The following is a 12,236-nucleotide window of genomic DNA, read 5'->3' as shown; positions in this document are numbered from 1 at the left end:
CAAATCTCTGCCGTGGAGTCTGCATTTCGATGGGGGTGGAAGGCAAAAGCACTCGTGTACTGTGCATTGGGTGCATACTAAAAATTGCAAGGAGTCAAAATTAATCTTGAGTTCTCCCCTGCATCTGCCTCATAATCATATTGCGGTTTTGGCATGTAGAACTGTATAATTTAATTTTTTAACTTCTGGCGAGTGACAGTGGTGGCGTTCTTCAATTTTGTTATCAAAAACGTCTACTTTTGCTAGCCCTTCATGATTTATCCACTCCTATTTGAAACATAAAATTTTGTACAGAAGCTTCTCGGCAGCTACGCGATCTGAAACTAAGCTTTTTATGTGGCCCAACTTTCGTTGCAGCTGGCCTTCAAGCTGCATTCACAGTTGACTGAATTGCTGATTCAGTCTACTCATGAATGTGACATTTGTTCTGTTTTGTATTCTTGTGTTTGTTTTAACCGCACGTGCGCACTCCAGACGCCTTTCCTAAAGAAAGCAAAATGGACCCTTCGTCTGGCTGGAATGAAGAGTGGAGACGGCACCACCTCGGCACTACTTTGACGGAGGCAACCTTTGCCCTCGGCGATCGACAAAGAACAGGGCGTTGCTCCCATTGTGTTTACATTTTGAAGGTTGGGTGGAGCTTCGATGACAATAGGATGCAGACCGTATGTGTGTGTGTGTGTGTGTGTGTGTGTGTGTGTGTGTGTGTGTGTGTGTGTGTGTGTGAGAGAGAGAGAGAGAGAGAGAGAGAGAGAGAGAGAGAGAGAGAGAGAGAGAGAGAGAGAGAGAGAGAGAGAGAGAGAGAGAGAGAGAGATGCTCTTTAGAGACCACGGAGAGCGGACGTTGCGTCCTACGCTGAGGTATTTTCTTTAACTTTTTCTTTCAAACTGAGTTCTGTGTTATCAATCTTTCACATGATGCCGAAACCAGGGAAAGGAGCATCGCGGCCGACAGCGGACTTGGCTCTTTCAACCGCTTGGACGCGACAAACTTCGAGATCTACCAGTGCTTCCATGGATGGACGCGTGGATAAGCTTCAGGCCAAAAGCCGCGTTCGTTGCGGCCACCACTCGCGCATCATCAATGAGGCCGAGCCTGTCGCGCGAGAGGGAACCTCATGCCAAGTTACCACCCTGATACACTGATTGGAAACATGTAACGAGGAGCTGTGTAAGATAAACGAGAAGCTGGAACCACTGATCCCTGAAGTGGAGTTCGACGCTGAGTATGGTGAGGCAGTAAGATACGACGATGAGGCGACAGCCATGATCGGTCGTCTGCAAGCAAAGCTGACCTCCGTTCAAGTGGACGACAGACCGCCTGAAGCTGCACCGCAATTAAGTGGCCACCAAAGGGAGGAAACAGTTCTCTGAGGTGATGGTGTGAAGTTGCCCAAGATGCGCTTGGGAACCTTCGGTGGTGAGTTGGCCAACTGGATGCCCTTTTGGGAGCAGTTCCAAAACGCCATCCATTAGAACTCTTGTCTCAATTTCTGAAAAGTTCCAGTACCTTTGCTCATTGCTGCATGGACCAGCCCTAGCAGTGATAAAAGGCTTGAATGCTACTGAGGCTTGCTATAAAGACGCACTAGAAATTCTGCACGGACGCTTTGGCGACAGAACACAAATCGAACAAGATCATCTTGCCACACTCCGAGCCTTACCCGCCGTTACTTCAGTGAGTGACCTACGTGGACTTCGAAAACTATATGACCATGTTTAGGGACATATATGCGGGCTGCGCAGCATGGGCGTGAATGCCGCTACTTATTCGACTATGATGTGCGACATCATATTAGTGGCGCTGCCACAGGACCTCGTAGTCGACTATAACAGACAAGTTTGCCATTCCAAAGAAACTGCACCTTTAGGAAACTATGAAAACGAGGGTGAAGTAGAGATGCCTGCACAGGCAGACACCACAGAAGCGGATGACAAGTTGACGAAGGTTCTTGAGTTCCTCCTAATCGAGGTAGAAAGCTGGGAAAGAAGTGCTACTGCCAACCGTGCGCCGAAAAAGGCTCCGCCAGCTCAAGAAAGGCAAGAGAGACGCCGGAGGATGCCGACCGCGGCAGTTCTCCACACTAAAATGGCTACAAAGGTGACGACCAAGTGTTGCTTCTATGGTTCGTCATAGCATAGCACTGAACTTCCCTCTACCCCTGTCGACATTCAAGAAAAAAGGAAGAGGCTGATGTCTGACATGCGATGCTTCCACGCGATGCTTCCACTGCACTGTACGGGGTCATCGCGTACAAGACTGCCTCAAAATAGTCAGCTACAGCACTTGTGGAGTGCGACATGCAACTTCTATGTGCAACACGGGACTTGCAGGAGCTGTGAAATGGGAACTTCCATCTCTTGCTACAACCAATGTTTATGCCTCTGCCACAGATTACAACAATTCAGAGGTTCTTTTGCAGACCTTTCGAGCATGGGCAATTGGCAATAACAAAGGCAGTTATGTAAGGGGAGTCACAGATGGAGGCAGCCAAAGAATGTTCATCAGAAAGGATGTCTCAAAGACGCTACAGCTATGTGAGTCCAGATTCACCACCTTGAAGCTCAGTACCTTTGGTGAACATCAAAGCCACAAACAAAGATGTCATGTTGTGGAAATGCGACTAAAGGCACAATGCCGTGGCCAAGAATTCATTATTCAGGCAGTCAAGGTTTCATTCATTTGCAAGGATATTCTGCATACACCGGTGGAGCTTCATTTCATCCAAACAATAGAAGCTGAAAGGGGATCCATCGCTGACAAGTTGCTGCTTCGTAGCATGTCTGCAATTCCAGGTGTGAGCCTTCTAATTGGATCAGATCACATGTAGAAATTTGTCAAGAATGAGGTTGAGCATTGCAAGAATTCTCCAAGTTTAGTTACTGTCAACACTGCATATGGGAGGACCTTCCAAGGCCTGGTAAGCCCAACGAGTTCAACCTTTGTTGCAGTTAACACTTGCATTTTAAGGACAGAGACACGCTTGCTAGTCCGCTTAGACTCACTTCTGCAAAACTTCTGGGAACTGGATGCTCTAGGCATAAAAGAGGAAAACAACTCGAAGCTGCATGACCAAACGGTGGAGGATCAATTTGAGCATACTGTTACCTCATTTGATGATCGATATCAAGTAACTCTGCCTTGGAAAGACTTTGTTGGTGAACTCCACCATAACTGAGATTTAGCAGAAAATGCTTCAGAGCTTGACTGCACGTCTTAGGCGCGACGGAGAATTGCTGAGGAAATACGACTCTGTTATATGAAAGTACCTGCAGAAAGGTCATGCTGAGCATGTATCTTCTTAGAAGTCGGATGAGACTGGTCATGTTTACTACATGCCTCATCAAGGAGTAGTATGCGAAGAATCCACGATGACAAAACTGCAAATTATTTTTGACTGCTCAGCACACATGCCAGGAAAGCTTTCACTTAACGACCAGCTGGGAAACGCGCCCCACCGTATTGCAGATTTAGCTCAAATTATGCTTTGCTTTCGACTGGATGTTGTGGCACTCACCGCTGACATAGAGAAGGCATTTTTGCAATTTTTTTCGCAGCCAAAAGACAGAAACGCACTCAGGTTCCTTTGGTACGAAAAAACACTGTGACCCTCATGGCACTTCCAAAGCTGGAAGAATGGCGAATGACAAGGATACCCTTTGGTACATCTGCCAGCCCATACCTACTCAATGCGACAATACTTTCTCACCTGGAGAAGCAAGAGAATGAGCATAAACGTGTTGCTGACATCTTGAAATAGTCTTTCTATGTTGACCATTTAATTACCGGAGCATCATCAGTGAGTCAGGTAGCAGAAATATATAGAGTTGCAAAGGCAATTATGGCAGATGCAGGCATGAAGTTGCATAAGTGGGCCACAAATTCTGCAGAACTATGAGGTTTATTGGAGGACGATGGCATTACAGAATGTTTGACAAGACACATAAGGTTCTGGGTCTGCACTGGAGACCAGAAATCACCTCCTTTCCATTCCTACAGAAAGTGTTCTGAGCGCCGTGAGATGCAGTATCAGCACCAAGTGTATGGTACTGCAAGCATCCACCAGGATTTTTGACCCTCTTGGAATCGTCAGTCTGTTCGTCATCAGAGCAAAAGTATTGTTTCAGCGTTTGTGGGAAAGAGAGGTAGACTGGGATTCACCATTGCCGGATGACTTGGAGAAAGCATGGAATATCTGGTGCGATGAACTGCTTGACCTTCAGCGACTCACTTTCAAGTAATGCATCACAGAGTAGGATAAGATAGGTCGCTTTGAAATGCACATCTTCTGTGATGCATGCCCAGAAGAGTATGTTGCATGTGCCTACCTGCGAACGGAGGAGGCAGTAACAGCTCTAACGTCGAGCTAAATTGTGCCAAATCAAGAGTAGCACCGTTGAAGCATCTTTTGTTGCCTAGGCTGGAACTAATGGTAGCTGTCATAGGAGCATGTCTATTTATTCATTTCCTCAAAGGTCTCTGTTGAGACATTACATGAGGGAGGACATTACATTACATGGCAAACTATGTTTGTAACAAGTGGACTTGTCTGCGACATTGTTTTTCTGGACAGACTCCACTATTGCACTGTACTGGATTCAGAGCCACGCTACCAAATGCAAGACATTCATGCAAAATAGAGTTAGTGAAATTCAGAACTTGAGTGCCCCTCAACAGTGGAATCATTGCCCTGGAAATGCAAATCCTTCAGATTGCCTCACGCGAGGTATGTCAGTTCAGAGACTGTCAGCAAACACACTCTGATGCCACGGTCCTCCTGGGCTGTTCAAAGACCGCCAAGAATGGTCATTTGAGATAAACAAAGAGTCTGTGCCAATGAATGGAGTAGAACAAGAGAAAAGGAAAGAGAAAATGGTTCTGCAGGTGTCTTCGGTTTTGGAGAGGAAACCCGTCATAGACATAATGAAATATAGCTGGTTGTTGAGGCTTTTTCTTATCACTGCTTGGGTCTTTCGATTCCCTAGAAAGATAAAAGGTGAAATCCTTGGTGGTGGTCTTAGTGCCGAAGAACACCATCAAGCAGACTTATTGGATTAAGGCTGTCCAAGAGGGCACTTACGGAGCTGAAAGGCAAAACTTGATTGAAAACAGAGCCGTGTCTCAACAGTCGGAGATCTACACTTTGAGTCCCTTCATTGACAATGACGGACTTCTGCATGTTGGTGTAAGATTACAGCATACCAAAGAGGAAGAAAGGGTCAAGCATACTGTGCTATTACCCCCTGCGCACTCATTCACTAAACTCATTCTGAGAAAATGTCATCTGGCTGTAATGCATGGTGGTGTTCAAGACACTATGACCGAAATAAGAGAGAACGTTTGGATTCCAAGATCACATCAAGTCGTGAAACAAGTAATTCGAACATGCAATAGCTGTATACAAGAGAGGCTACTAGCAGCTAATGCACTGACAGCTGTGCTTCCCGCTGACAGAACATTGCCAGGTAATTGTTTTGAAGTTGTTGGGATTGACTTGCAGGTCCTCTTTTCACAAAGGGAAAATGAAACGAAGAAAAAGTGTACATAGCGTTATTCTTTTGTGCCATCACTCGTGCTATTCATTTGGAGCTTGTATCAGACCTCTCCTCAGAGAAATTCCAACTGGCCTTCCGTTGTTTTACAGCACGTCGCAGTTTACCATCAGTTATTTACAAAGACAACACTTTAACATTTAAGAAAGTGTCGAAAGACCTTTTGGAGTTATTCAACTCAATGAAGAGAGGAGAATTTACTAGTTACTGTGCGGAGCATCAGATACAATGGAAGTACATTGTTGAGAAGGCAGCATGGTGGGGAGTCTTTTGGGAGCGTTTAGTAAAAAGCGTCAAAGTTTGTCTTCGGTGCGTACTGGGAAATGCACATCTGAGCTTTGAAGAGTTGATGACAATGCTCAGCGAAGTTGAGGCCGTCATTAACTCATGCCCCCTGACCTTCCTTTACTCATCACCAGATGAAGGAACTGCCTTGACACTGTTGCACTTTCTCACCGGCAAAAGATTGCTAGCGCTTCCTGATGGTCATCCGACCATTCAATCTACAACTTCAGCCAAGGAAATGGTGCGAAGATGGAAACATTGCCAAAGAATGTTATACCATTTCTGGCGTCATGAATATTTACTGAGAAATGAATATTTACTGCTGTTACAATCAGTGCACAACTCCGCCAGCAAAGAAAACAACTCGCTCAAGAAAGGCAATTTTGTCTTAGTTCATGACGAAAAACTACCTTGGCTCCTCTGGAAAAGAACCGTTATTTACAAAGTGCTCCCCAGTCGAGACAGACAAGTCCAAATCTGCACAGTACGGATGCCAGACAGTAAACTTCTTCGTCGGCCTGTGCAACTGTTATATGTAGTTGAACTCTGAAATTGAGGGGAATAATGAGCATGCTCATTTTTGGGGGGCAGTGTGTTCTGTTTTGTATTCTTGTGTTTGTTTTAACCACACGTGCGCACTCCAGACGTCTTTCCTAGAGAAAGTGAAATGAACCCTTCGTCTGGCCGGAATGGAGAGTGGAGACGGCACCACCTTGGCACCACGTCGAATGAGGCAACCTTTGCCTTCGGCAATTGACGAAGAGTAGGGCGTCGCTCCTGTTGTGTTTACATTTTTGAGGTGGGTTAAAGCTTCGATGACGAGAGAACATGACTGTGTGCGCGTGTGCGTGCGTGCGTGTTTAGGCTGTTTCACATGGCGCGATTGGGGCGAAAAAAATCGTTCTGCCGCGCACGTCGCAGACCGATTTTCACTCACAGCTTTCACATGCGTTTACAGCAGCGCGATATCCGTCGCAGCGATGCGCAAGGTTGCCTCTTGCTCACAACGTATCCATGCCTGCATCGTTAAATAAAAACAACATGGAAACTAGTCAAATATTCGAATTTTCCTATTTTTATTCGATAATAGAATAGGTACACTATTTGTAACGTTTAAAAGGGTTGAGACTTTACGACAGCTTGCAGATACGGTGAGTGAGGCGCTGTACAACACCGCAAGTATGAGCGTGCGGCTTGCGCGGCGTCGGTGGGGTGGTTCCGTTTAGTACACTCTAGTTTCGTTGTTACTGTGGAAGCCGCAACTTTTTTCCCTGGATGATTATTTGCTTTTGCAAAGAACAAACTACTGTTGAGTGTGCATGTATATAAGCAGCTGACGCGATTTGTAGGGATTAAGAGCTTGACGACGGCGGCAATCAAGTGGGTACGTGCCTTATGTTGAAGTGGCGTCCTTCTCCCGATCTGGATAGCGTGCAGCTTCTCCTTTCAAACGAATTGTGTAAGCAAAAGAAAAAATGTATGAAGCTCCTAAGCCGCAAACGCTTGTGAGTACGCCCTTAACATAGCTAGAACTGACGCGCGACATTGCTCCACAGAGCTACCAACGCGCGGTGAAACGCACATTGCCCCTCCCACATCGCGCCGATCGCTACGACTGAGCGACGGCGCGACCAACTTGTTGGAATCCAGTCGCGGAGAGCCCACGACGTCGCGGCGGTCGCTGAGCTACGGAATTCGCTGTGTCGCTGACTGAAAATCGCGCCATGTGAAACAGCCTTGTGTGTGTGTGTGTGTGTGTGTGTGTGTGTGTGTGTGTGTGTGTGTGTGTGTGTGTGTGTGTGTGTGTGTGTGTGTGTGTGTGTGTGTGTGTGTGTGTGTGTGTGTGTGTGTGTGTGTGTGTGTGTGTGAGAGAGAGAGAGAGAGAGAGAGAGAGAGAGAGAGAGAGAGAGAGAGAGAGAGAGAGAGAGAGAGAGAGACGCTCTTTAGACACCATAGAGCGCGGACATTGCGTCCTACACTGCAATGTTTTCCTTTGTTCAGCTGTACTGCATAACCAGAATATACGTTTTCTTCAATTTGTTCCTTCAAACTGATTTCTGTGTTATCAATCTTTTGACAACATAACTTAGGGCCACCAAATGATTTATTGTCGCGACATCGTGGCACAGCAGCGGTGCTGCTGACTAGCTGCTCCCAGTGGGATTTGTTGCGGCTCAACCATTTCACACTTGTCCACAGACAGAATCTGTGATATGTCTTGTTGCACGCATCCAGGTTCAACTATGGATGGTGAGAGGCAAAACTACAATCGCAGATCTTTTTAAACATGTTGATGATCATTCCAACCATACAGGCAGTTGAACTATGATACTTTCAGTAGCTGAGAGGCACTGCTTTGTCTTATAAATGCATTTACATAAGCATTTCACAAAGCGCCTGTCATTTACAATGTGTGGACACCACACTATTCTGCCTGACAAGTGTTTCGGGTTTATTTAGGTTCACACAAGGAATATGGCTGTACACAGAAAGAAATCTGCACTTTCAGTGTTGCACGTAGTGTTCCAAGTGCTTGCAAAATATTGCGTTTTATCTCTGCATGAAGCATGTGCAAAGTGGCACATCTCATTGCCTGTCGAGCTGCACAACATGCTTGTGCTATTTTGTCACTTCAACAGAACTTCCCTGGTGGACTGGTTAGAACAACTGATCCACAACCAAACAGTGACAAACTTGATTCTCACCAGGGTCAGAGATTGTTTTTATATACCCATTTTGTAGAAGCATAATTAGTAAATTACGTTCCTACAACACCAAAAATACCACTCTCATCGTGAGAAGAGGATTGATAAGCCAGAAAAGATGCGAGAACGATAGATGGTTGGCAATGTCGAAGTTTCTGTACCAGGTCGATGCTGAAATTCCTGCTCCAGCTTGCCATAACATCATAGGTCCTGATGGTGTCCGCTTGGGCCCAATTAATATTTTATTGGTAAAGATGTCCTACATTATATTCTAGAGGAGCCAAAAGTGAATGTGCAAGTTTCAGGAGCACTTACTGCACAGCGTCGCAAGTGTGAGAAAACACGCTGGAATCAATGTTGTCATACCGACGCATTTTTACTGAAGTTTTGCTGTGAAATTTCAGAAAATGGAAGCTTAGCCTTCATTTTTCTCTTCTAGTTATTTACTTCTTACTGAAATTAACAAAAATGCAGCTTTGAAAGAATACTTTACGAGTCTAAACTGACTTAGTGTTGCTCTTTAGTGTTCATATTTACAAAAAAAAAAAAAAAACTTGGCAGTAACACAAGAAATGGAAAACGAGGCACATGACTTGAGTGCTGTCTCGCAACTAAAGCACTTATTAGGGTCTACCCAGAATGTATGCACATAGAAAACCAAAAAGTAAACCAGAAAGTAAGCAAGAAAGCAAACAATAAACTACAGAAAGTAATAATAAACAAACCACAACAAAGCAAAAAGGCAGATAAAATCACACGTGACACTGTCAATCGGCACACGCTGTCTATAATGATTGATCAATGTATTGATATTCTGTATCATATAAGGTTAGTGATTCCTGGATGACTCTTGCAACCTTGTGTTTCTTAATGAAAAAAGTATCTGTTAGTTTAGTTAGCATCTGTTAGTGTCTCTTTAAGATGTTCAGTCGTCCACAGTGCTGTGTGCTTCCCTGTTTGCAGGCCCCGCCGGTCCGGGGCTCCCTGGCTTACCCCCCTGAGCAGCAGCCCATGTACCCTCAGGGACCGCCCCCGCCTCCCCAGCAGTGGTATGGACAGCAGCCGCCGCCCATGCAGCAGCAATCATACTATGCACCCCAGCAGCCCCTGCCCCCAGGTGCGCCCCACATTGCCCGCACTGTGCTGTGGCCCCAGGTGGTTCTCAGTCTGGTTCCCGCATCCTTCATGGGTGACGAGTGCAAAGTTACAGGTGTAAAACTGTGTGCCACTGACTCGTATTTCGGGTCTCACATAGAATGCGATTAGAGTATGCCAAGTTGTATCTTGCGTTGCCATTCGCCTTAACAGTCCTAGTGTTAGTTTTCAGTGATAAGGAGCATATACCCTCCCCTTCTCTCTTAGCATACATGTGGCAGCTGCTTCTGAAAAAACATTTGATGTGTACAGTCACTCACTTATGCCCCTTCTGACTACAGTGAATTAGTTTGGAGTGGAAACTATTTAGGATGTGATTGTTGACAGTGGTTTAAGAGGCTAAAATAGGACATCTTCGAAGTGCATTAGCAATAAATTCACCCTTGCTACATTTATAGAAAGTCAAATCTTATTTTATTTTATTTACCATATATACCCATGTAATGAACACACTTTTTTTCCCAATATACCAACGCAAAGTTGCGGAGGTGTGTTCATTATGCCGGGTAAATTTCATGGATACATCTTCGAAACAGCAAAAATTGAAAAGCAATAATACATTGGTGATTTCGAACATGCATAAGATAACTTATCTTTGCAGTAAAAATACATATATACCATTTAAAAACCATAACTTCATTCCACATCGGAACCACCAATCCTGCCGTTAAGATCGCTGGCCACTTCATCGACATCGTGGTTCCACCATTCAACAAAGAACCGATGCGTCAGCCATGCGAAGTTGGTGCGGTTTAGGCCAATTCTGCACAGCAAAACTGAACACGCGCTCCTATCAGCGATCTCCGATCGCACCCCAGCTCATCCTCGCAGCCGCTTCCGGCTGTCTGCTGTTATTGCAAGCATCACTTTGAAGTGCGCACCTGTTTTGACAAGGACTCTGCGTGTCTCTTTTCTTGACTAACCTGCTCATTGGCATGTGAAAGTTTACCAGTGTCTGATCAGCGTTCCCTTTTTGTGAGCAGATAAACTCTGTCTGCGTGTAACTCGACTTAAGGCCCATCAACACATCGAAACCCAAGACAGGCAGAAAAGCGAGCCACAGACACGAATTCGACACTACGACAGACTATGATGACTGTGCTGATCAAGTGCCAGCTGCCCCTTCTTCGACTATCCCATGCGATACGCCTGACTGCGCATCCCATGCACGTGCTCTCCTATTACGTCAGCGTAAAATACGTAAACTGCGTATTTTGCAGAGAGCCAATCGAGTTTTTTTTTCTCTCGAATCTGCGAGGTGCCTTTGCAATAGAACTGGCAGAAAGGATGCGTTAAGCATTAAGTGCACTTGCTTTAAACAGATGTGTGAGAGTCAAAAGATTGTAGTCTCTCCGAAAAGCTACAGTACCGCTGTTCAATCGTGGGCTTGCACAGTAGGAAAGTTTCGGCTGCCTTCATTACGCGAGAAAAAAAAAAATTTCAGATTTTTCGCGGCTAATTTGGGGGTGCGTTCATTACATGAGTAAATACGGTAAAGGAAATGCATTTTAGCCCAATATGGCAGTGCCCATAAACCGTAAGCGCCTAAAATATTGATGCCATAGAAGGAAGAAAAAAGGAAGATAAGGTACGGTAATCAATTGGCTTACGTTGTGGGGTTCTCCTCGGTGCTCTTGGGACAAAGGAATGACAACACAGTAGTGCAAACAATCACAAGGGCATTTATTGCACCTTTCATAGATCAATGCCTGCTAGCCGAGTGGCTATCCGCAAAACATGCCGATGGGCGTGCGACAAATCTAGAAGTCCGAGTCACCGCGACCAGATAGCGAGCGAATATGTTCGCCCCATGCTGGATCCGAACGCCTGGTCGTTCGCGTTTACGGTCACGCGAACGGTGGCGCTCAAAGGCAGCCACGCGAGACGGTCTCGCAGAAGCATGGATCGGCGCATGCGCGGGACATCCGCCGCGTTCGCCGGTCCGCCGCCCAAGAGCCAGCGTGTTCTCCCTTGCGCCCAAGTAACCCCGCCGCAGCGCAACACTCGCGCCATCTCTCGTACTGCGCCTCAACCACTCCGACCACCGCGGGCGCGGCGAAGCCGCACGGAGACGGGGGCTATGCGGGAAAACTAGATCTCTGGAGACGCGTGAGATTCACGCATCCCCACATCCCCCCAACCTTAAATCACTACATATTCCGGCGAAACATGTCCCACGGTCTAACATCAACACGTGCTTCGTGAACAAGGTAGAACATTCAACAGTGGCTGCGCTGAGGAAATGTCCACACGCCGTCCATAGCATGCGAGCCGACATTGTCCCTGGGTACACGGCTGGCGTCCGCTGGTCACAGCAGCAGCTTTGCAGACTCGACGGCACGATTCCAGGCCAGGACTCCGGAAACGGCGACGCAGTAGTCGGTACAAGCAAGCGCCGCTCGCGCCAACGCGCCCTGCTGGTGAGCGCTGCAGTAGCTGTCGGTGACCGCCGGCTCTTTTCTCCGCCGCTGAGGTTTGTGAGCTGGATACAGGCGGCCGCCGAAGTCGCTGCGTTGAACTGGCCACAGCATCACCATC

The 12,236-nt window shown here is 46.5% G+C and overlaps 1 protein-coding gene across 7 annotated transcripts in view; it reads left to right on the top strand.

The window, feature by feature from the left end:
- Positions 1-12,236, top strand: part of LOC142571445 (mediator of RNA polymerase II transcription subunit 12-like protein) — a 222,155-nt gene that overhangs the window by 155,107 nt on the left and 54,812 nt on the right. For all 7 annotated transcript variants that reach the window (XM_075679800.1, XM_075679797.1, XM_075679795.1 and 4 more), the window contains one exon: positions 9,507-9,660. In XM_075679800.1, coding sequence (XP_075535915.1) covers positions 9,507-9,660 — 154 coding nt within the window. The remainder of the gene's footprint in view (positions 1-9,506; positions 9,661-12,236) is intronic.

Source organism: Dermacentor variabilis, chromosome 2 (assembly GCF_050947875.1).
Source record: "Dermacentor variabilis isolate Ectoservices chromosome 2, ASM5094787v1, whole genome shotgun sequence".
In the NCBI taxonomy this organism is placed as follows: domain Eukaryota; kingdom Metazoa; phylum Arthropoda; class Arachnida; order Ixodida; family Ixodidae; genus Dermacentor; species Dermacentor variabilis.
The sequence above is the reverse complement of the archived record's forward strand: the minus strand, read 5'-3'. Positions and strand labels throughout refer to the sequence as shown.